At 41.8% G+C, this 25,191-nt stretch overlaps 4 protein-coding genes across 7 annotated transcripts in view; 2 read left to right on the top strand and 2 right to left on the bottom strand.

The window, feature by feature from the left end:
- The window catches only part of LOC129741761 (ubiquitin carboxyl-terminal hydrolase-like), a 35,320-nt gene that overhangs the window by 9,483 nt on the left and 646 nt on the right, over positions 1 to 25,191 (top strand). For 2 of the 4 annotated variants that reach the window (XM_055733546.1, XM_055733545.1), the window contains one exon: positions 24,997 to 25,137. In XM_055733546.1, coding sequence (XP_055589521.1) covers positions 25,093 to 25,137 — 45 coding nt within the window. In that variant the 5' untranslated portion in view covers positions 24,997 to 25,092. Of the gene's footprint in view, positions 1 to 23,893; positions 24,601 to 24,700; positions 24,915 to 24,996; positions 25,138 to 25,191 lie in introns of those variants that run through there. The other 2 variants (XM_055733547.1, XM_055733544.1) reach the window with 2 other exon arrangements.
- On the top strand, positions 921 to 2,742 carry LOC129741759 (sphingolipid delta(4)-desaturase DES1-like). Its single transcript, XM_055733542.1, has one exon. It carries the CDS (start codon positions 1,274 to 1,276, stop codon positions 2,237 to 2,239), a length of 966 nt encoding a protein of 321 aa, XP_055589517.1. The 5' UTR covers positions 921 to 1,273; the 3' UTR covers positions 2,240 to 2,742.
- LOC129743063 (uncharacterized) lies at positions 8,319 to 14,458 on the bottom strand. The gene is made up of 2 exons (XM_055735004.1): positions 14,359 to 14,458; positions 8,319 to 14,299 (listed from the first exon to the last, which is right to left on the bottom strand). The coding sequence occupies exon 2, from the start codon at positions 13,941 to 13,943 to the stop codon at positions 8,319 to 8,321; it is 5,625 nt and encodes a 1,874-aa protein (XP_055590979.1). The 5' UTR covers positions 13,944 to 14,299; positions 14,359 to 14,458.
- Positions 23,005 to 24,488, bottom strand: LOC129741760 (ubiquitin carboxyl-terminal hydrolase). The gene is made up of 3 exons (XM_055733543.1): positions 24,235 to 24,488; positions 24,030 to 24,170; positions 23,005 to 23,749 (listed from the first exon to the last, which is right to left on the bottom strand). Exons 1-3 carry the CDS (start codon positions 24,274 to 24,276, stop codon positions 23,240 to 23,242), a joined length of 693 nt encoding a protein of 230 aa, XP_055589518.1. The 5' UTR covers positions 24,277 to 24,488; the 3' UTR covers positions 23,005 to 23,239.

Genomic DNA, 25,191 nt, shown 5'->3' on the forward strand with positions numbered 1-25,191 from the left:
TAAAAATCTAAAGACAATAAAAAGTTAGAATTAGAATAAATTTTGAAGTCATATTTTTTCAAAAACTTTACCATCGCTCAAACAGTTTTTACTAGCAATCGAATGAAGAGTAGGTGTTTCAGACCACTTTTTTGAACTTTTTGTGACCCTTTCATTAAAAAAAAATTCTTGGCTTCATGATGTAGAGATTGGCTGATATGAATAAAGCTCTAGTAATTACTTTTGCTATTTTCGAGCAGTTTTGTGAGTCAAATACTTCGAATGACATGCATATCATTTATCCGAAGCTGGTTGAAAGTAAATATTCTATTCTGCTTTTTCATATCTAGTTGAGAAAATGCTTTCAAATTTTGCAATTCTAAAGTTCGAGCTAAGTAAAAGCTATCGAAGCAATTGAAAATTTCTTATTCATACCACCTCTTAATTTCAGCTTTCATATGCATAAGGCAAATATTTTTTGGACGTGTAATATATGGACTTATCATCACATGATTGGCCTGGCCGTATAGTAATATCTGCAATGCAAAGGAATATGTAACACATAATACGCTTAGAAGAAAAATGTAAGACGCAAGTCTTTCATTTTCCAGGATGCCTACATGTTTTGGCCATGTTGATGTAAGAAGGAGAAGATATATGGACTACAGCAGTTTTCCTGAGGCATATTTTTTCGGATTTTTTTTTCTTTCATGCTGATTAACGAGAAAACTAGTAGCTTTAGCTATTTATAATGTTCTAAACATATTTCACTGACATAACAAGGTTTCTATCGTTATAAGTTTTGTTTAGATTGGTTAAACACGCCAAAAGTTATAACGATTTGAGCTTGTAGTGTCAAATTGACACGATCAGTGCTGATTAGGGTAACGAAATCTAATGCGGATAAGTGTTAACTGACCAGCACCTGACCTACAATCTGAATCGATTGCAAATGGTTTCGTTGCGATTTGTTTGCAGCATGACTTCCAGGTTGCAACCACATAAAAAACAAACAATTCCCATGTTTCGCCTAACTTTCGAGGTATCGCATACATCATGATAAAAAAAAACCATTTTTATCACCCCCCAAAAAAAGATAAGACCCTAATGTGAATTTCCGTTATCGATGATTGTATAGGTTATGTACAGATAGAAAATGAAGTATAGACTATGTGCTTTTAACACCTTGCGATATAGATTAGGATTTTTGGCTAGCTTACTAGTAGAGTTCAATCCATCGTCGTGTCCACATCTGCAGGGCTAATTGATTTCGGTTGAAAATCTTCTCTGTAAAATGGGTCAACGCGTTTCGCGAACCGACTTCGAGTGGGTATACGATGATCAACCGCACATTGGGCGTCGCGACGCTATGCTGAAGAAGTATCCCGAGATCAAGAAGTTGTATGGAGTGGATCCACGTTTCAAGTATATCGTATCCGGGATGGTGCTGACGCAGATTTTGATGCTGTATGTCATGCAGGACCAATCGTGGAAAATGATACTGCTTGTGGCGTACTGTTTCGGGGGAGTGATTAATCATTCTTTGATGTTGGCCAATCATGAAATTTCGCACAACATGGCGTTTGGCTACGGGCGACCGTTGGCCAATCGATACTTTGGTATGTGGTGCAATTTGCCGATTGGTTTTCCGATGTCGGTATCTTTTAAAAAATATCACACCTTGCATCACCGGTTTTTGGCCAATGAACGGTACGATCCGGATGTACCGAGCATTCTGGAAGCCAAACTATTCTGCAACACCTTCGGGAAGTTCATTTGGCTAATCCTTCAACCGCTTTTCTACGCGATCAGGCCACTGTTCGTGAATCCGTTACCGGTTGAGAGGCTGGAAGTGATCAACACCATTGTGCAGCTGGTTTTCAACGCATTGGTTGTTCAGTTCTTCGGATGGCGAATGTTGGCCTACCTCATGCTTGGATCGTTCTTGGCGATGGGAGTACATCCGGTGGCCGGCCATTTCATAGCTGAGCATTACATGTACGCCAAAGGATTCGAAACTTACTCCTATTATGGGCCATTCAATTGGATAACCTTCAATGTCGGCTATCATAATGAACATCACGATTTCCCGAACATTCCCGGCAGTCGGCTACCCGAGTTGAGGAAAATTGCGCCTGAATTCTACGAAACTATGCCGCACCACACATCATGGGTGCGCGTGATGTATGATTTCGTGATGGATCCCGCCATTGGACCGTACGCGCGTATCAAGCGTCGCCAGCTGGAAAGGGCCGGCTAGAATGCACTGGGTATTAAGGTACACTCGGGTCGCATGACTCAACGATCCGAGACATGCGGTGAACGTTAAGGTGAAAATAACTAGACAGTACGAAGAGAGATAAGCGATTGATTTCGAATCGAACTGATAAGACCCGTTAGCCGAGTGTAAGAAGGTCTGTCTTTCGCTATGTTTTACGTGCCATCGGTCGTCAATTTTATTAAATAATAATCCTTGTGTGGTTTTTGCCAAAATTTGTTTATCAATAAATTTGATGACTCAAACTCAGTGACTCCCGGTGAATGATTTCAGTTAAGCGTATTGAGAGTGGAAAAAAGATATATTTTATTATTTATTTGGAATGTTTCAAGCATATTTCTGATTTTTATCATTAATATTCTTATTATGAAGAACTAAAAATGAGATTTTTTTGCCGAGTTCAGTGAATTGATGATTGGATAGTGAAGTTTGAATAATATTGCGAAGGCTTAGTTTATACCTCTAATTAAACACAAGAATAACGTTATGCGTAGAAGTTAGAAATATAATAATTCGTGTTTTAATTGTACCAAATGATGAAAAATAAAATTATTTTCAAACCCTTAAGTGAACTATGTCTTGAAGGACCGATAAGAACATTCAATGAAAATGTAATCTTACAGTTGCTTATGTGTGATATTAATGCCTCTACAGATGTTGTTTTACATTCAGCCACGAACCATTCAACAAAATTGAATCGCCAAAAAAATAGTGGCTCCAGAGAGTCCAACTACGTTACAATATTATTTGCAATTTTATGAAGAGAATGATTACCGTTATTTAGGTTCGTTACTTAATTTATCGGCCTTATGGGTGAAAAGTGATGTCCTTTTTAGTAAGAACATCTTCAGATAAAGGGTGATACGGTCAAAATTTGGTCAAGGGAAAACGCGTAAATCGGTGAAATCGTTTATTTAAAAAATCAAATTAAATTTCTTTTTCAAGTTTAATTAGCATAAAATTAAGGAAAAATATTCAGTTAGGCTTCCGCTTTTCCAAATCCGAATTGCCGGGCTTTACGCTTAACCCCTGCCATCAGATTTTGTACAGCCACCTTGTCCACCTTCTTCGCCGCAGAAAGCCAGTTTGCCTTGAACTGCTGCTCGTTCTTAGCAGTTTTTTTGGTCTTCTTTAGGTTCCGCTTGACAATAGTCCAGTATTTCTCAATTGGGCGAAGCTCTGGCGTGTTGGGAGAGTTCTTGTCCTTGGGAACCACCTGCACGTTGTTGGCGGCATACCACTCCATGGCCTTTTTACCGTAATGGCAAGATGCCAAATCCGGCCAAAACAGTACGGAACAACCGTGTTTCTTCAGGAAAGGCAGCAGACGTTTATTCAAACACTCTTTCACGTAAATTTCTTGGTTGACAGTCCCGGAAGCTATGAAAATGCTGTTTTTCAAGCCACAGGTACAGATGGCTTGCCAAACCAGATATTTCTTCGCGAACTTTGACAGTTTCATGTGCTTGAAAAAATCTACTACCTTTCCCCTTCCTTTTGCCGTATAAAACTCCTGTCCCGGAAGCTGCTTACAGTCGGCTTTGACGTAGGTTTCGTCGTCCATTACCACGCAGTCAAACTTCGTCAGCATCGTCGTGTACAGCCTCCGGGATCGCGCTTTAGCCGTCGTATTTTGTTTATCATCGCGATTTGGAGTCACTACCTTCATTTAAGTCGACAATCCGGCTCGTTTTTTGGCTCGATGCACGGTTGTAGACGATACACCCAGCTTATTTGCGGCATCTCGGAAAGAGAGGTTAGGATTTCGCTTGAAACTACCGGCAACTCTCTTTGTCGTCTCAGCGGCTTTCGGTTTTCGATTTCCCCCCGATCCAGACTTCCTGTCTGTCGACAAACGTTCCCCAAACACTTTTATTACATTTGTAACGGTTGATCCACGCCATCCAAGGAAGGGAGAGACCGGATAGAGTATTTATCAATTGAAGGATCGCCCATTTATCGTGAATCAGTTCACCTGTAGATAGCTCAAATCGTTAATGTCGAATTAGCATATTCTCAACTTTTTGGAGAAATATTTACGAATTGACTAAATTGCTATCCGATTCAACTTTTTTTTGGCAAAGCTTTCGTAAATGGATGATAGAAAATCACTCAATACCAACGTGTTTACGATGGTTATTGAAAATGTCCTTATAGTCGATTTCGATTATCATTTCGAATACGATTTCACGTTAGCTGGGATTTTTACAACCTCTTCTATTTGTGTATCGGAAAATCCACAGGCAATGAGAAAATGATTAAAATTTTGAAATAAAAGGTAAATATCGTAATGTTTTCGGAATGCAATTGAAAAATTAGTTTGGAAAAATGGTTTTAAAAAGTCAACATGCTCTTATGTTTTAGATTTTTCCATCTCCGAGAGTTCCATTTTCAAAAACTCCAAATTGCTATCAAAATTCAATTCAAATAACTTAATTAAGCTTAGTTTATTTAGAGATGGGACAGTTACGAATGCGTGTATCTCAAAAACCATTCGTTTGAACGGAAAACTTTCTATGAAGGAAATAAAGGTAATGTTATGATTATTCATGAAAAAAATTGTTTATCGTATTTTATTAGAAAAGTTTCTACTTTATTCTTGGTATCTCCCATCGACCGGCGTACAATTTTTTCAGTCATGTTATTGATCAGTTTTTCCCACTTATACTTCGACTCCGCTACTGTTTAGCCCAATACTTTTCTCTAGAAAGAAACTGAGGGCAATTTGGTGGATTCAGCTGGATTTTTGTGCAACTAAAAACGTTTTACTGGAATGACAGTCGGCAAAATCTGAGAAAAACAAAACAACTCTATCATGAGATTGAACTTTATGCTGCTTTAAGGATAATCGGTTAGTTAGCGAAAACCAAAGTTTTTGCTTTGAAATTTTTTTTCCACAGGAGCAGCGTCTTGGCAAATCATTATATTTTTTACAAAACAACCAGGAAATACATACTTTAATCACCTTTAATCTGCAAGGGAGATATAGGGAGATATAAGTTTTGTCGTCTTTCAGAAATAACCTGTCTCATTGCCTCGTTACTAGCTATACAGCTTACGAGCTCTGGAACGAGCAAAAATTTATTGTTGGATGTTAGGTTTGAATGACTCATAGCTAAGCAACACTTTTAGCTTATCGTAGAAAAATTTGCGCGACATTTCAACGATTTATACCTAATCAGTTTGTCGTTTATTAAAAATTATTATATTATATCTTCTATGAGCCTTGACTTCCCTGATTACCCTTAAGGGGGGAGTAGGGTCTAACACTTTCAAAAAATCGATTTTTTTTTCTTATTGTTAAATATTTTAAGAATGTTGTGTCAAATTTTCAAGTCAATCGACGCAAAACTGTAGAAATTATTGGCCTTTATTTCCTCTTATCTAATACTGCATCATTTTAGAGCAGAAACTTCAAACGCGTTTTTCTCGAAAGCACATTTTAAAGTCAGTGGACATCGTCATTTGAAAACTACTTCACCGATTCTTCTCAAATTTGGAACATATTTTCTACATATAAAATACCAAACCCCAACGATTTTCTTTTTTTTTACTTTGGGGAGATTTTACAGATCAAAAATGGCGAATTTTTGTGTGAAAAATCGTAGTTTTTACTTCAAACAGCCACATAAATTTCATAAATTTTTTTTCAAGTTAAATAAAATCGTTGGGGTCCAGGAAAATATCTATTAAAAATGTTTTGCTCTGATTTTTTGACTTCAGATGATTCTGTGCAGATACAGTGTCCACCGCAAATCCTGTTTTCTAAAAAGCATCCTCGAAAGTCCTTCGTCATTTTTCTACGAAAAAATTACTAAATGTTCTTTTAACAATGCTTTATATAATGCAAAAAATTTGAATACATTTGTTTTAACGATAGCTCTAAAAAAAATCGTGAAAATGGTGGTTTTTTTACCCTACTCCCCCCTTAACCGTAGTTGTCGAGCATGTGCTTCACTTAAACGCTTGATTTCAACTTTGTAGACATTTTTGACAGTGGTCGCATACTTTTCCAACACTCATGCAAAACATTTTTTGAATAATCACCGGTTTTTATTTATCTTTTGCACCGTGAATAGCTTAGCTTAGCTTGATTGACTACTCACATCCACCTTGAATCATTGAACCCGAAATGCTCCTTAAGATGTCTGGATGAAGAATTTCTAAGTATTCTAGTATACTCTGTGATTGATTTCTTAATTTGGTTTAAATACAAGTCAATACATTTCGGATTCCAAGTTCGCAGGTGTTGGAACGATTTTCGGACCCTTTTAAGCAACTCCGTTTTTTGCTGGGTGTAGCTAAAAGCTAAAAGTTTCTTTTAATTAACAGAATTCTCGCTAGACTTAACAATAAACTTACATCGAGTGTCCTACTTATTTCTCCGCAGTTCCAAATAATCACGCGATCGCACGACTTCCTGAGTGAACTAAATTTCGGAATTACTATTTCATTTCGCAAGGTAAGTTAAATATGATTCAAATTACTCACTACTAATTTAATAATTTTCCTTTGTTTTTCTTCAACAGGTTTTCAGACGCCCAGCCGAGGAACGCCGAGGAAGGATCTATATGGGGCACAATTCAATCATCGCACAAACTACAATCGATTTTGTTTGCTACTTACAACTTATTGTGACCAAAATGTAATTCAACGCACAATAAAAATGGAAAATAAACTTTTAAGATTTCACTCAACCGGTTTCCCGCTTCTAAGGATGACAAAGTATATTTTTCATAATCCGGTTATCTGCTGTTCATCACCTCTCTCTTTCTCGTTGACGTTTCGCTGTCATCGTGACAACAGTGTGCGGCGAGTTAGCCCCTATGGGCCAGTCGAAGTCGCGGCAACATTCCCCCTTCCGTAAGGCGAGTCTGCTTCCGAAGCCTTACAACCATCAACGTCCAGTAGCGCAATCTTCGACGCTGGTCTAGTCATCGGACCCGATGAAGTCTGTACCACCGCTCGGCGAACTCGTCCATCAGCACCTTCGATCGTCTTCATGATTCGGCCTCGAAGCCATCCGTTTCGAACCGCCTCGTCGACTATCACCACCAGGTCTCCGGGTTGTAATGATCTCGATTCTGCAAACCACTTCGTGCGTTGAGCGATGACCGGGAGGTATTCCTTGATCCAACGATGCCAAAAGATATCAGTAAGATGACGACTGTGTTTGTAATCATCGCGCGTAGCAAGTCTGGAGTCAACTGCTTCTGTAGGCGGCTGCACCACACCACTGGAGCTCAGAAGAATGAAATGGTTCGGTGTCAGCGCCTCTTGATCCTCCGACTCCAACGAAACAAAGGTTAAGGGTCTGGAGTTAACCATCGATTCCGCTTCGACCATCAGCGTTCCAAATGTCTCCTCGTTCGGGTTCTTCGAAGTGGACATGGCGTAGAATGCTGTCTTCACTGACCTAACTAGCCGCTCCCAGGCTCCACCCATGTGGGGTGCCGAAGGAGGATTGAACTTCCACTGCGTAGCGGAGTTGGTGAAGATTGTTCCCAGTTATTTTAAGAGGAGAAATCACCGTGAATTTGTTTTATGAAATGAATTTGCGGCTTTATCGGTGAGGGTTAAAGAGTTGAAATGAAAGACGGATAGAAGATCAGAAGAAAATTCTAAGGTGGTGAAAAGAGCGAAGAGCATTTGAAATAGAAGCTTGACCACATACTAAATTCTTTGTCCCACACCAATTAACTGTATTGAAGAAGTAGTACCCAATAGAGAAGGCACTACATTTTTCGATACAGTTAATTATGGATGGTTCGACCGCCATGTGAGTGTGCACATGTGCCGTTTTGTCCGTTCGGCACATGTGCACACTCACATGGCGGTCGAACCATCCATAATTAACTGTATCGAAAAATGTAGTGCCTTCTCTATTGGGTACTACTTCTTCAATACAGTTAATTGGTGTGGGACAAAGAATTTAGTATGTGGTCAAGCTTCTATTTCAAATGCTCTTCGCTCTTTTCACCACCTTAGAATTTTCTTCTGATCTTCTATCCGTCTTTCATTTCAACTCTTTAACCCTCACCGATAAAGCCGCAAATTCATTTCATAAAATTGTTCCCAGTTTTCGGTTGATGTCCTCGATTTCCCGAACTAGCTCGTTCCGAGCGCCCCAGAAGTTCGTCCCGTTGTCCGAGTATATTTCGATCGGAGATCCTCGTCGACCGATGAAACGCCGCACTGCCATCTGGCAGGAAACCGTTGTAAGCGAGTGTACTACCTCCAGATGAACCGCCCGCACAGTCAAACATGTGAAAAGCGCCACCCATCTCTTCACGGTGCTGCGACCCACTCGAATAAGCATTGGCCCGAAATAATCGAGTCCGACGTAGGAAAAAGGGCGACAAAATGATTTGAGTCTCGCCGCAGGAAGAGGGCTCATCCGAGGGACGACTGGTTTGGCATCGTAGACTTTACAATGCGCACATTCCTTCGCAATCCGACGCACGACCGATTTCAATTGCGATACGTGGTATTTCTGTCGCAGCTCGTTGACCACTGTGCTAAAATTACGGTGCAAATATTTCTCGTGGTACCACTGTACCAGGAGTTCCGTCAGTCGATGTTTCGGGGGAAGAATGATAGGGTTCCGAGCGTCATACGATACGAAAGCTGCTGCGCTGATCCTTGACTCCATCCTGATGACCCCGTGCTCATCGACGAAAGGTGAAAGCTTTATCAATTTGCTGCTGCGTTTCAGGTTCTTCTTTCCAGCTCGGTTCGACTCCAATATGGCCATTTCCTCAGGATACTCCTCCCTCTGCGCCGTCCGATAAATCAGCCTCTCAGCCGCAACCAGTTCATTTTGTTCCAGTGAATCGATCAAGAGGTCGAGACCCCTAGCTTCTCTGCCGAGATTTCCCACGTAGCGGTATACATAAGCGAATGTGTGAACCAGCCTGTTCCACCGAGAGAAATTCGCCCAATCGATTCGCCAGGTCCAACTGTCTACTTCACGATGCGCTCCCACAACTTCTCTCTTCGATACGCGAAGCTCCTCCGTCGGTTCTTGAGATTTCGTTTCCTGAGCCGGCCAATTCTCTTCGGTCTCATAGAGAAACTTCGGTCCTGACCACCATCTGCTAGCTGCGGCCAAATCCGGTCCTGCGCCCCACTTCGTTGCATCGTCCGCCACGTTCAGCTTGCTGGGAATCCACCTCCACTCCGAAGGGTTTGTTTTCTCGATGATTTCCCCTATGCGACACGATACGAACTGATTGTAACGCCTAAGATCAGAAGTAATCCACGCCAGAACGGTGCGCGAATCGGTCCAAATTACTCGTCGGGTGATTTCCAAAGAGTGGTCCTTGACAATGTTGTCGATCAAACGACTTCCTATGAGTGCTGCCATCAGCTCCGCCCGTGGTATCGTCAGTGTTTTCAACGGTGTCACTTTCGCTTTCGCCGATATAAGCGCACACTCGACTATCCCATCTACTTCTGCCCGCAAGTATACGGCGCATGCGTAAGCGGATTCGCTGGCGTCTACAAATGCATGTAATTGCAATGCTCCAAGATCGCGGGAAGTCCAACTGGGGAAATATGCACGGGGTATGCGGATCTCGTTCAGTTGCGGGAATAAAGCAATCCATTTCTCCCAACGCTTGTGGATATCCTCCGGAATTAGTTCATCCCAGGACTTTCCGCTTCTCCAAATGTCCTGGATGAGGATCTTTCCATGGATGGTGAAGTGGGACAGGAGACCTAGGGGGTCGTAGATGCTCATAACTATGCGTAAAACCTCTCGTTTTGTGGGCCACACTGGTACACGCCCGAGGCTGGAAGAGAATGTGAATGCATCTTCCGACCGGACCCAAAACATGCCCAAGATTCTTTCAGTAGAAACGGACTCAGTAGTATCGAAAAACTTCACAGAGGAAGGGTCGGATTCTCCAACAGCTCGCAAAACTTCATCGTTGTTCGAAGACCAAGAATGAATTTCGAACCCTGCTTGGGAATGCACGAATCGGACTTGTAAAGCAGTCTCCGCTTCTTCTTCTGGACTATCAAAGCTCTGGAGGTAGTCGTCCATGTAATGGTGATGAATGATCGATTCTGCTGCTCGTGGGAATCTTTCTTCATGCTCTCGGGCGTTCGCGTTTTTGACGTACTGTGCGGAACACGGAGAGCAAGAAGCACCAAAGGTGGCCACTTTCATCAGCAGTATCTCAGGCTCCTGCTCGGGATGCGATCTCCAGAGAATCCTTTGTGCGTGGATGTCTTCGTCGTGAATGAGGACTCGGTGAAACATCTCACGGATATCGGCACACACCGCGATCCGCTTTTCTCGGAACCCGCACAACACCTTCGGCAGCGACACCAACAGATCCGGACCTTTCATCAGCATAGTGTTCAAACAAATGCCGTCAACCTTCGCCGCCGCGTCGCAAAAGATTCTCACCTTGCCGGGCTTTTTGGGATTGACGACAACGCCCAGTGGCAAGTACCACGTCCGTCGAGGATCCGCCGCTTCCAACTCCGCCTTCGTCGCTTTGATCAGGTACCCCTTCTCTTGGTATTCCGCAATCTGCTTCCTGACACTCTCGCCGATGATAGAATCTGCTGCCATGCGTCGCTCTAAACAAGACATTCGTTTCACCGCCATCGCAAAGTTATCCGGGAATTCGAAATAGTCGTGTTTCCATAGGAGGCCCGTCTCGTAACGTCCGGCTACTCGCTTGGTGGTCTCTATCAGGATTCGGCGCGCTCTTCGATCTTCGTCGGATTCTGGACTCGGGCACACGGCAATTCCTAAATTGTCCACGGCAAACGACTGCTTCACCATCTCGTGCAGGCTACTCATCTGGGAAGAACATTCACAAATATGGAAACTGTAGGTGACGAGAGTTTCTCCAGGCTTCGACCAAGTTCCATGGATGGACCATCCAAGGCGGGATTTCGTTGCAATCGGGGAGTGAGGCTCGCCTTCGCGCTTCCGAAGAGCTACCGACAAATGAGCATTGTCATTTCCAATGAGAATCTGGGGAACAGCATCTTCGTAGTCGCATATCGGTAGACCAGCTAAATGGGGAAAACGGGACGACAATCGACGATATTCGAGTGATTGGACCGGCAAAGAAAGTTTCTCCACCGTCCGGATATTCGTTAGGGGGAAACACCTGGAGCTGCCTTGTCCCGAAACATCCAGCGATACCCATTTCGAATTGGGCTCCTCTCGGGTGACGTCCGCTGTCCAAGACATACACAAAACGTCGCTTTTTCCTTCGAGTCCCAGTTGTTCCGCTATGCCATTCTCCATCAACGTGATAGACGACCCATCGTCCAGGAAAGCATATACGTCGATCGAGCGTCCGCGGCTGTGCAGGGTTACTGGCAGAATCCGGAACAAAGCTTTCGGGTTTTCGTTTCGGTGGCTGTTCACACTAGCAGGTACATTCGGCTGATTTTTCTTCGGGTTATGCAGTAGTGGATGATGTTTGTAATCGCAACCCTGCACACCGCACGCTTTCTTCTCCTTGCAGGGACGCCGACCGTGTTGAAAGAGGCAGGTTCTACATAGCGGCAACTCTTTCACGATCCTCCATCGCTCCTCCAAGTCCTTGCGCTTGAATACGTCGCAATCTCGAACCTTGTGATCGGCTTGCTTACAAACCTTGCAGTTTCTGCTATCTACGGCTTCCGAATTGCGATCTCGTTGCGGTACTGGCGGCTCTTCCGAATACGGTCGCACTTCGGAATGAGCATGAACGAAATTCCGCTCACTGCTCCTTCCAGCTTTGGCGCCTCTCTGATCGGGCTTGACACGCGCGGGCAAGGTGACGTCTGAAGCGGCTTTCACTAGCACCGACATGAACCGGGCAAAGGTTCGCAGGTTGACCTCCACAAACTGATCTTTAAACATTGACCAATCCATTTGGAGTTGGGTGGGCAATTTGGCAATCAGCTCGAACAGCAGCGTCGGGTTATTCAGGTGTGCTTCTTGTTGTCCAGCTTCCAGATGATCACAAAGATTTCCAACCACCGTGCCGAACGTTATCAGCTTCTCTAATTTGTCCGGCTTTGGAGCAGGAGTCTCCTTCACCTTCCTCAGCAGCGAAAAGATCATTATTTCCGGCCTCCCGTACATCTGCCTCAGCGTCTCGATGATCATCGGCACGGCAGACGGTATCAGCAGCTTACTCCGCACCGCATCCAGCGCATCCCCTCGAAGACATCGTTGCAGCCGTGTCAAATTCTCGACGTCCGAATAACCACAAGCATGAGAGGTGTTGTTGTAGATCCCGAAGAATAACGGCCAATCCTCTGGATTGCCAGAAAAGATGGGTAAATCTTTCGACATCAGCTGACGCGCCGCAATATGCTCCGAAGTCAAGCTCCTCATCGACTGGTACGGGTTAAAATTCACATCAGTGCTGCTCCGATTCACATTCACTGGATTCACTCTGTAGGCACTCTGGTTGTTCACATTCCAGGAAGACGAGTTCGTTACAGGCAGCAGGGGGAACGGAGGGGGAGGATAGGATTCTCGCATAGGGTTCACACACTGCTCACTGACTGGTCCGGACACCACAGCACCAACGGTGGGATTATGAAACGTTGAATTAAACTGGTTGACTGATACAGGCTCACGCGCCTGCGTTTGCTGACTAATAATGTATGGTAACATTCGGCTAGGCAATTGGCCATAGCTTGAAGGCACAGTATTTTGCGGCACTGAACTTGAAGAAGTGCTAATCGATAAACCGGGAACAAAACTTGGGGCTGACACATTGTAATTTCCCTCAAAATTCGAAAGAATTGGATTCGAAACTAAAATCGATTCTGCTTCCGGAAGCTGACCTTGAGATGATCGAAATTGCTCACTATTCTTTGGCCTAGCGCCAGTGGATAACAAAGGTTTAGTAATAGTATCCGAAACAAAAGTGTTGGCCGTACTCGTATTCACCGTAGCAGCAGTTCTCGAACCGCCGGAAAATATCACCTGTCGGTCAGGTTGAGAAAGATAGGACGTACCTGTTTGTGCAGGGAAAAGTTTGGGGGTGGAGCTTGAAGAAGTCTGGATGTTCAAGTTCGGGAAGGCGGAAGCTAAACCTTCAGGATCAGAATTCACGACGCCAGATGTGATCCCCGTCGTTGCTGCAGACACCGGAGTAGACGCTGTTTCCGGAGCGATGAATACGGTCGTTGAATCCGTTGCTTTGCCCAGAAGTCGGTCCATCTTCCATCGAAGTGTTCTATTGCTGCAACTGTTGTTCGATCTCCTGCTTTGTCGGTCATCCTCGCTGTCAACTTCCTCCTCTAGTATACGAAATTTCTCCTCAACGTACAATTTTTCCAGCTCCAGCTTCTTTTTGTTGATATAAGCTGTTTTCTGCAATTTTTGCAGCTCGCTGATTCGTTCCTGATCGCGCTGCTCCTGCTCGAGTTCGCGCTCATGAAGCGCTTTTATTTCCTCCAACTTTTGGAGGTTAAGTTTGGCACGTTGAGCATGTCGCTTCGTTGAACTCACCGTCGAGATAGAAATGTTGTCATTTCCCGTCGGTAGTGGTGCTTCTTTGGATTTGGTGCACTTGGGGCAGACGAAATCCTTCTCTGCGATGCTGTCACCAACTCCCACGCACCCGTAATGCCACCACAAGTCGCAAACATCGCATTGCACCATGCGATCATCATCCGGCAACTGGCAACCGGCTCCGCAGCTGGAAGTCATGGCTCGATGGGTCGATCTTTTAGATTTGTTGGAACGATTTTCGGACCCTTTTAAGCAACTCCGTTTTTTGCTGGGTGTAGCTAAAAGCTAAAAGTTTCTTTTAATTAACAGAATTCTCGCTAGACTTAACAATAAACTTACATCGAGTGTCCTACTTATTTCTCCGCAGTTCCAAATAATCACGCGATCGCACGACTTCCTGAGTGAACTAAATTTCGGAATTACTATTTCATTTCGCAAGGTAAGTTAAATATGATTCAAATTACTCACTACTAATTTAATAATTTTCCTTTGTTTTTCTTCAACAGGTTTTCAGACGCCCAGCCGAGGAACGCCGAGGAACGCCGAGGAAGGATCTATATGGGGCACAATTCAATCATCGCACAAACTATAATCGATTTTGTTTGCTACTTACAACTTATTGTGACCAAAATGTAATTCAACGCACAATAAAAATGGAAAATAAACTTTTAAGATTTCACTCAACCGGTTTCCCGCTTCTAAGGATGACAAAGTATATTTTTCATAATCCGGTTATCTGCTGTTCTGGGGGAGGAAGACTGAATAAAAAGAGAAAAAAAAAATTTCAAACGTCAAATTTCTCTCATCAATCTACCGACCAGTGCGAAGGTTCAAAATTTTACTTTCTTATTTAGTAATTTTTAATAAAAAAATTTTTCATGCTGAAAAGCACTTGTTTTTTTGGTCATTCGTCTCCCATCAGTCAGTGAACACGGTCGTGGTTTTGCGAGCCTCGTGTGTGAAAAAAGTGTTCTTTGTTCGGTTGCTACCAAAGTGGAGAAGTGCCCTCGCTAGAATAGGAAAAGTGATACGTTGACTTCCCCGAAACTTGGCCTGTCGAGTGCTGGTGGCCTGCAGTTTTTTATTCCGTTGTTCCCCGTGAAAAGGATTTGGCCCCCGCTGGAAGTGTTTGGAGGTGCGGGTGAAGGTCGTCGTCATCGTTTGACAAACGGCCTAATCATCTTCGTCAGACTAGTTCCCCGCTCATTGACGTTCGTGGCAGCCATCTTCAATCAACGAAAGAAGACCACGTGGTTGGAGCCATCGTTAGACACTGGACCAAATATACGACTTTCCAATTGGCCGAATAGTCGTGGATTACGAAAAAATCAATCAAGTTTGTAATATCTTTTATTTTTTTCACTGTTTCTCCCCTATCTTGTTTCCCTTTTTTTTTATATTTCGATCATTGAGTGCTTTGCTCATATTTTTAAAACGGAGGCATTAGTGGCTCCGTTGAAAAAATATGAACGAAGGCGGGGGGTTAAACCCCTCAGTTATGGATGATGAGAGTCCAACCTACGAGAATGAGGAGCATCTGGAGGACCCAGATGCTGCTGGTCCCTCAAATGCTAGTCTTTCTCAGATGGATGATGCCTCTTCATCATCCCCAGCTGAGAGTAGAACAACCCGACTCCGAGCATATGCAGAGGGCTCATCTTCCTCTGGGCCATGGGTGGTTTTCATCCGGCCCAAAAAAAACGGTAAGCCTCTTAACGTGGTACAGATCACCAAAGATCTGGCGAGGTGGCCCTCTGTAACCAGTGTTACAAAACAGCGTTCAAACAAGCTGCGCGTTGTTGTGGCTAACTCGAAAGCTGCAAACGAGATTGTAGCAAGTAATTTTCTGAACCTAGAGTATCACGTTTACATCCCGTCTCGAGACGTAGAGATAGAGGGCGTGATCACAGAAATGAGTCTGGATGCGAAATACGTTAAATCTAACGGCGTTGGCAAGTTCAAGAGCCTCGATTCGACTTCTGTCGAAATCGTGGATTGCCGTCAACTCAACACTGCCAACGTCGTAAATGGAGTTACAAAGTATTCGCCTTCAGCTTCATTTCGTGTGACCTTCGCGGGTACCGCCCTCCCTCACTACGTCTTGATTGACGGAGTTTTAAGGCTTCCTGTGCGACTCTTCGTGCCTCGACCCATGCATTGTAAAAATTGCATCAAGTTGGGGCACACAGCGTCGCACTGTTGCAATAAGCCACGCTGTCCCCAATGCGGGGAGAATCATGGGGATGGAGCATGCTCAGCAATAGAGCAGAAATGTGTTTATTGCGGGGGCTCACCCCATGAAATCTCTTCGTGCGAGGCATTCAAGAGTTGCTGGGATAAACAGAAGCGCTCTTTAAAGGAACGATCGCGTCGTTCTTATGCCTCTATCTTAAAGAGCGCTTCTCCACTGGACCAACCTCATTCAAGTAACATCTTTTCTGTGTTGCCAGTTGACAACGAAGAAACAACGGATGAGGAAAACCCTTTTGTTTTCGTTGCAAACTCCCGGAAACGTGCTAAAACAACTCCCAAGACACCCAAAATACCCAAGAAAATCCCTGCAATGAGCCCTCCAACCAGTGTCCCTAAAAAGCCGAATGCTGCAGAACAACAAAAACAAAATCCTCCTGGATTCCGCACGATTTTTTCACCACAGAACGATTCAACACCAGCAGGGACCTCAAAGGCCCCTTTGACGAATGCAGTTTTTTCAGAATCAACTTCCCAGCCAGGATTGTTTAAGTTGACTGACATTCTGAATGGAATTTTTTCGTTTTTCAACGTTTCTGAATCCATCAAAAGCATAGTAACAACAATGCTTCCTGTAGTAAAGACATTTTTGAAGCAATTGATGCAAACTTGGCCCCTCATTTCAATGTTTATCTCTCTCGATGGCTAATTTACGCCGAGAGGTCGGAGATATCACTGTTATACAGTGGAATTGTCGTAGTTTAGTTCCTAAACTGGATCCGTTCAAATTTCTTCTTCATGAAACTAGTTGCGATATTTTTGCACCTTTACAAGATACTTTGAACAGATTGTCTTCCTGGGCTTTGGGGCTTGGGATTGAGTTTTCCCCTCAGAAAACGGAGATGGTTGTTTTTTCTAAGAAACATAGACCTGCTCAACCTAAGCTCCAACTCCTGGGCAGAACGATCACTCAATCGAGGTGTTTTAAGTATCTTGGGGTTTGGTTTGATTCCAAGTGTACCTGGAGGGCCCATATTGAGTATCTGAAAGGAAAATGCCAACAAAGAATCAATTTTCTCCGATCAATCACTGGCACCTGGTGGGGAGCCCATCCAGAAGATCTTTTAAAATTGTATCGAACAACTATTCTCTCAGTGATGGAATATGGTAGCTTCTGTTTCCAGTCAGCTGCCAAAACTCACCTCATTAAACTCGAGCGTATCCAATATCGTTGTCTCCGCATCGCTTTGGGCTGTATGCCCTCAACGCATAACATGAGTCTCGAAGTTTTGGCAGGAATACTCCCACTAAAAGATCGATTCAATTTACTATCACTCCGGTTCCTCATCAGGTGTGAGGTCATGAACCCATTGGTTATTGTAAATTTTGAAAGGCTTCTTGAGCAAAATTTTCAAACCAGATTTATGTCTATATACCATGTCCTCATGTCAATGCAGGTAAACCCTTCTTCGTATTCTCCCGCTCGTGTTTGTAGCCCAGACTACGATGATTCTTCTGTCCAGTTTGATTTGTCTATGCAGCAGGAAATTCGTGGAATCCCGGATCCGCATCGTCCACTTCTGATTCCAAGAATTTTCGAAACTAAATATAGACACGTCGATGCTGATAAAATGTACTTTACTGATGGATCACTTATAGATGAATCAACAGGATTTGGAGTGTTCAACGAAATATCTAGCGCCTCTTACAGCCTCGAGTCACCATGCTCTGTGTATATAGCAGAGTTAGCAGCAATTCATTGGGCTTTGGACAGTATCGCTTCAAGGCCAGTTGGGCACTACTTTATTGTAACGGATAGTCTGAGTTCTGTTCAAGCAATTCACTCAATAAAACCGGGAAAGCACTCACCATACTTCTTCGAGAAGATACGGGATAGTTTGAGTGCTTTATCAAAACGTCGCTTTACCATCACCTTTGTTTGGGTTCCCTCCCATTGCTCGATAGAGGGTAATGAGAAGGCAGACTCTCTGGCAAAGGTGGGGGCGATGGAAGGTGACACGTATCAGCGTGAAATCGCCTTCAACGAATTTTACTTTTTAGTTCGAAGAAACTCTCTTGTCAACTGGCAACGCAAATGGGACGAGGATGAGGATGGTCGGTGGCTCCACTCGATTATCCCAAGGGTAAGGGCAGAAACACAGTGCACGCGAGCGAGCGAGCGAGCGATTTTTGAATGAACCTGAAATGAATTTCGCGCGAACATTTTTCAGGATCGTTCACAGTGTACGCGACGAACGGGATGCGATTTACACTGAGAAAAAACTTCATGGATAGGAAAGAAAATAATATTTATGTAAATCAATTTAAAGGGAATTGAAAGAATAATTTTTAAGAGGTTATTTTTGTTTAAATCATTATGAAATAATTCGTATGTGACATTCAATTAAAATTTTTAACAGCGTCATAATACCATTCAATTATTTTTATTGCCGAATTCACAAACCGAAGTTTTCATCGCTATAAGCGCCGGCGACTTTCACTGACGTAAAATCATGTTGACCCAACAAATCCATGTCACGTGACTCGCAGAATAAGCACCTAAGATTTTATTTCAAAAGCACTTTAATGTAAGATAAATTTGTTCTAGAGTCATATTTATTATTTAATCCTTGCTCATGTTACAGATTGAACGAGTAAAATTTACCTTTTTCTGGATATAAATGTTCTGTGCTCAGCAGTTGAGTGTTTTCTTTGGTTACAGATGTTAGAGCACCTGTATCCGTGGTCCAAACAGCCGGTTTAGACCCAAATTCCGACCCGAGCAACTGTATTGGTGATCGTTTATACCAGTTTCAACTCAACTTTTTTTAGAGCTGGTATAAGGATTGATCCAAAACTGATGAGATTTGGATCCAATTTGACGCAGTTCTAAACCGTTTGACAGTTAATGGAACACGAGTGCAGTTGCCAGTTTTTTCATTGGATCGGATCTAATTTCTTTGGTTCAATTCTTGTATAAATTAGACCCAAGAATAGACCACGAATACAGATGCCCTTAGGATGCTATAAATTTTTCTAGGAGTTTTCACTGTGAGTCCAAGCAACTGATTTTGATCTGTCAGCTGCGTTTCTTTTCCAGTCGACATATTTTGAACTGTATAATCATGATTATTGTAATTTAAGATGAAGGGAAATGATAAATAACTATTTTTGCAGCTAGTACTTTAAATATTTTTCAGCTAATCTACTCTTGTTTTAAATATTTAAAACAATATCCATATATCAATTTCTCTAGGAGAAGTTATTTTATTTGTTCTTAAAGAAAAGGAGCATTTGTTCTTCGAAGAAAATTATTTTTTATAAACCATCTTATTTATTTTGGCATCAAAACTTCACGTTCTTAAAATATTCAAGCAATTAAAAATGGAATAAAAAAATTTTGGATCGTGCGAGACCTGATGACCACGCAATTTGTTTTTTTTTTGTTGTTATAAATAATTAGAGAAAAAAACGCGCGCCGGTTTATGGAATATGCATCTTATGCAGCTTGGCGAAAAAAATAAATTCGCAATGTTTAAATTTTCTCCCGAAGTAATGTGTTTTTACAGCACAAAGAGCACAAATTCACCGTGCCGCAAAATAATACGAATTTCTCTTCAGAATTTGCTGGTCTCCATTTCGTCCATATACTGGACAAACGACAGGTATATGCTGCAAAAACTTTGTCATAATTGAAATTGACCTCTGCTTCGAATTTATTTAAAAAGTTAGTCGAGGAAAATCGTTTTTTATTTAAAAATAACGCGATATATTTTCAAATAAAACTGCCGAGAAATAATCTCAGTGCAGGTTCATATGAAGTTTGGGTGAACCAAAACAAAGTATTCACGCGACTGCTGCGACGGATAATTTTCCGAATGGTATTTCGCGCGATAGTACGAATCGCGTCGCTTGCACTGTGAACGGTCTCACATTTTTCAACGTGTTCAAATGAGGTGCGATTCTTCGCGCGAATCGCTCGCTCGCTCGCTCGCGTGCACTGTGTTTCTGCCCTAAGCCTTAAACCATGGTTTAATAGATTGGACCTGAGTCGGGATTTTATTCGTATATTTTCCCGTCTCATGTCCAATCATTGTTCCTTAGACGCGGTACTCTATCGTTTTGATATTGCTGGCAGCAATTTGTGTAGTTGCGGCCAAGGTTACCACGACATCGAGCATATTGTTTGGTCGTGCGAGGTTCATCTTGTCGCTAGAACGAATTTGATAGAATCCCTTCGGGCCCGAGGAAAACCACCCTATGTTCCAGTGAGAGATGTGCTGGCTGTTATAGACTTGGACTACATGTTTGAAATATACCTTTTCCTAAAAGCTATTGATCTTCGTCTATAATTCTTTTTATTTTCATATTTCCCTATCTATCTTCTTTTTTCTTTAAAAGTGAACTAGATATAAGCACACAATTGTAATCAAACAAAACGAGTTTGGCTCCTTAAAGCCTAAAGGTACGAGCCGTTTCAAATAAAGAATTTACAAAAAAAAGCACTTGTTTTGCATAAAACAATGATTTAATTAGGTTTTGTTTAGCTCTGGCAAATTCCTGCATGATCAGGCGTATTATGTCGCTCAAATTTCGTCAAAGTTTTGAAGCTTATAAATAAAATTGGCATGATTAATGGTTGTTCTAAAAATATAGCTAAATCTAAATTTAGCACCTAAACAACTGAGTTACATGACTCACTACACGAAACTGATCATCTAAAGTTAAAATTTGAACGATTACAAATCTTTTCAACAATTGCTGGCTTTTTACCGAACAGTAAAAAAACGATGCAGAAAACGATGCAGCAAATTTCAGTCTTCCTCCCCCAGCTGCTGTTCATCACCTCTCTCTTTCTCGTTGACGTTTCGCTGTCATCGTGACAACAGTGTGCGGCGAGTTAGCCCCTATGGGCCAGTCGAAGTCGCGGCAACAGCAGGCGTGGCTCAGTATAGAACAAGTTCCACATCGCCAATGGTTGCTACTCCGTGTTTGACCGAGGCCACCAATTTTGCTCAGAGGTCAAATGAACGGAACCTGGGATTGGCTACACATTCACAATGCACAAAACTGATGCTCTCTCTTTAAACATCAATAACGGCGCCGGCCACGTCCTAGTCAATTGATAGGATAGCAAAAATGAGAAAGGGATAAAAGAACAACTTTGTGCTTAAGGACCGAGGTCACCTCTGCATCCTTGAAAAAAATTTTTGTAGGGAATGTGGGGGAAAGGAAATAATAAGGAAACACTTTTGACTAGTGTTATGCTGATAGCTTTTTCTCCTGAAATATAATTTATATTTATCAAAACATTTGAACCAGGTAAGAAACATTTTTGAAAGGTGATAATGACTAAAAAAACACATTAGAAGTCAATCTATCAACTTGATTTCCATTTTCATATCTGTAATAGTTGTTGTTCAATTATACGAAAAGTTCGAAATGATATTCGAACTGGTGTTCTAATTCATATTAGTAGGAATTTTTTTCCGGGATTTTCATCCCTTAGGATGATTCATCCCTTGGTGAATTTAAAAACCAATAAAAATGTAAAAGTTTTAATATTTTGGAGAAAAATTCCGAAAAAGATTGTAATAAGTAAAATGTTGAATAGAATCGTATTGAAGAAAACAAGTCCAAATAGAACGTTTTACCACTTTTTTCAAGAGAAATGGAGAGAATGTGATCACATATAAAAACATTAAATGTTGATTATTTTAAACAATTTCAATTGAAAAATTTAGGTAACAATTTTCCGCATTTGATCAGAAACATTAGGATTTAACGTGTTCCCTGTTTATGATTTAATCATGATATGAATTAGTATCGATGAGTTTCAAAATTTTGAACATTTGAACAAAGAAAAACTGAAGAGAAATGAAGAAATTCTAAAGAAGTTATTTAACAAGTCAATCCATATTTTAAACATTAAAAAAACCAATTTTGTTGAAAACATAATTTGAATAGCGATTGGTTTGAAAACATTGAAAATTATTTTATCATTATTTTTTTTTTGTGAATAGCTTTCCGCATTAAAAACATTGTAGTATTTAAACATTTAAGGTTAATTTACAGTTTTGACTAACTGATTATTAAAAAAAATGAGAATACTTAGCTTTAACGTTTTCCGGATACCAAACATGAATAGATGACTTCGAATGTTTTAATCCTCGATAAGTATGATTTTCCGACCGCATTCCAGAAAGACAGGACAAATAAACTTTTGAAATAAGGGTTTGAGAGCACATGACATTTTTTCCACGAAAACAAAACACATCCGTTATCGACGGTCACAGCCTACCGAGGCCTATTTATCTTTTGCACCGTGAATATCTCATAAACTAGTAAATTTTAAAATTAAAGAAAAATAGATTGAATAGTACTTTTTTCTGCTATTGGATTATTAGCGCCGTATATTTATGATTCGAAATTTTAGATGGCATGTTCGGCGGGAAGAAACTCTAAGCTTTCTTCTATTGGCGCTGTTTTGGCCATGAAAATCCATTGGACTGTAGGGCGGCGCTTGGCAAAACAACCACTGATGGGACTCACTCCCCCTGCGGGAGCGAGCCTCTTCTAGACAACCCCTAATGGTTGTCGCAATACAGTGGAGGCAGGTCCTCGGACTTTCTGCCTGGAGACCAAAGCCGATCGCTAGAACTGTTCGCGCATAAGGAAAGCTCTCTGGAGCCACTACTGTCATTTGTTCATCTCGGGAAATAACACATTTGGTACACACTTTCAGGTTTTAATTGGTACTTATCTCTGAATCCTAAAAATCAAATTTTTATTGTTAACTTCGAAGCAAGCACGTGGTGCTTCTGAGAGTGGACTGGAAACCCCGCGTGCGGTGATTGAGGTGCACATTGCTTCTGTGTTGGTTTTCTATGGAATGAGGTTTTGAATTTCAGTTGTCATATAAACATTCCTGGAACAAAAGCCGAAATGTGTAGTGTTATGTAATAATTCCCCCTCCTCTTTATTTTACTATTTCAAGTAATAGTTCTACCTTCACATAAAAAAACTGATTCCAAGATGTGTCAGGGCTTTCAGATAAAAACGGACTGTGTTTTAAGAAATTTCTTCTTTATTTGTATACATATTTAAAGCAATCACATCGACAATGCAGACTTTCAAGTGTTTTTAACGTTTACTTACAAAAAGCAACAGATTGTTCATCTATTCTGAAGTGACTTCAGCGAGATCTTTCACAATTTTAGCGGTGATTTTTGAAGATGGCCATGGCTAAGCTATCGAGAAGCGGATATGCGAGCTCACACAATCATGGTCTCCAGACTAGCTTTTTACTGAGCAGGAGCCAATCCCATCAGTGTGAAGCGGACCTCGTTGGGATCGCGAGCAATGTACTGCTTACAAACGGCCACAGCGTCTTTCAGTAGCGTTTCCGGTGTAGTGTTACCATGCTCAATCGGGAAATTCTTGCGTCCATCCAGCTCGTACAACTTGCCACCGAAATGCACGAACGCAATGAAATGATGGTAAACTTTTTCGTTGATATCCGGTGCCGCTGTTTGACCCTCGGTAGCAATGGTTTCGTGTGCCCCACTGATACCGGCATCGTTAAGTAGCAACTTTCCACGTTCCTCGGGAGTGGCATCCTTAGCCGATTCGCGGAAATTGTAGATGGTGCTTCCCTTCTCGATTTCGATGTCTGGATTGTTGAGTATTGCGTGCAACAGCGCAATAGTTCCACACGCATTGTGAATGTATTGACGCATGTAGAACAGATCCTTAGGATGTTGCAGATTTTTGGCCTTCAGTTCTTCATCTTCTTTGGCACGAAATTCTTCGTACTGTAGCAAGGCCGGTCGGCAAAAATTGGAGTTCAGTTTCGAAATCCAATTGTGGAAAATTAGTTTTTGAGCAAATTTAATTATGAAAATTTTAACACAGATTTCTCATTAATCTAAGAACAGGTATTCGGAAAAAGCTTCTTAAAATTCTTGTGAAGGATAAGAATGTTGGACTAAGAATCAAAAACAAATTCATAGAGAAAGGAAGGTTTAACCACTAACTATGACCCCATGCTTCATGAGAAAATCTGAAGTATTCGAAAAGTCAACGATTACTTACGGCATTCGAGACGGGAAACAGGAAAATCAGGGACTTGAGGGGGGCGGGAACCATGCCCAGTAGTTCATCGTCCATGCCATAGATGTCCACGATGTTCCACAGAGGAGACACGCCCATTTGGGCCATGAATTTATTCAGAACCTGAAAGATTTTTATAAATTTAGCGATTTCTATCACAGCTTTGAGAACGAATATCGGTTCTTACATCCGGATTGGATTCCAGCGGTAACCAGGTGGCTTCACTCATTTTGGAGGTTTTCTCACTCGTGAATTTTTAGAACCCGAACGAATACCTGCTTGCACTACCGAATGCAAAATCAAATTACCAGCTAGCTAGGTTACCAACAAGTTAATTCAATTTCTTCCGATAATCCTATTATTTATGACTCAGCTCCAGCGAGAGGAAAAATTATCAATGCAACATGCACAGCAAATCGCACCACAAAACTGCAAAAACGGCAAAAACGAAAGGGCGCTTGGACGATGACAATTCAAAATTGAAAATGCCGGCCGGCATGTTTTCGAGCAGTCTCAAGGAGATTCGAGCAGATTGGTGTCGACCACAAAATAGGTGACAAAATTGAAATCTTTGTTTGTTAACATTTTGTGTGATTTTTACGAAACGTTAAAGCAATTCTTGAACACATAACTAATATGTATCTTTTTATCAGATTTAGAGACCTCTGTTCCAAAATCCTCTGAAATCGAATTATTTATGAAAATTATCCAATTTTTGTGCCACATTTTGTTCAAGTGTTTGATCGGGAATTTGAAAATCTGGCGCAGCATCGGCGAGTAGAAATAATAAGAAGAAGTCCACTTCCATCGTATAGGCGATAATTCCGGAAAATGACTAACTGGGGTCCCCTGGAATCAAATCCGGATGTAACTTTTATTAGTTTATTATATTAGAGTTTTACAATAACACCACAAGTTTTAGGACTCATAATAATTGTATAAATTGTAGGTCTTCAACAAATTCCTCGCCAGAATTGGTGTGTCTCCGCTGTGGAACATCGAAGACATCTACGGGATAGACGAAGTACTGCTGGCCGCAGTTTCCATGCCGCTTAAAGCCCTTATTTTCCTGTTCCCATGTTCGGAATCGGTAAGTGATTCGATCATAAAATACAAGGCAAATGTAAATAAGAAATTTTCTATT

This window comes from Uranotaenia lowii, chromosome 2 (assembly GCF_029784155.1).
Source record: "Uranotaenia lowii strain MFRU-FL chromosome 2, ASM2978415v1, whole genome shotgun sequence".
Taxonomy (NCBI): domain Eukaryota; kingdom Metazoa; phylum Arthropoda; class Insecta; order Diptera; family Culicidae; genus Uranotaenia; species Uranotaenia lowii.

Coding starts and splice junctions, on each gene's coding strand:
- LOC129741759 (XM_055733542.1), top strand. CDS start 1,274: ATGGGTCAACGCGTTTCGCGAACCGACTTCGAGTGGGTATACGATGAT.
- LOC129743063 (XM_055735004.1), bottom strand. CDS start 13,943: ATGACTTCCAGCTGCGGAGCCGGTTGCCAGTTGCCGGATGATGATCGC.
- LOC129741760 (XM_055733543.1), bottom strand. CDS start 24,276: ATGAGTGAAGCCACCTGGTTACCGCTGGAATCCAATCCGGAT. Junction 24,171..24,234: donor CGCTGGAATCCAATCCGGAT/GTAAGAACCGAT, acceptor AAAATCTTTCAG/GTTCTGAATAAATTCATGGC. Junction 23,750..24,029: donor TGTTTCCCGTCTCGAATGCC/GTAAGTAATCGT, acceptor GCCTTGCTACAG/TACGAAGAATTTCGTGCCAA.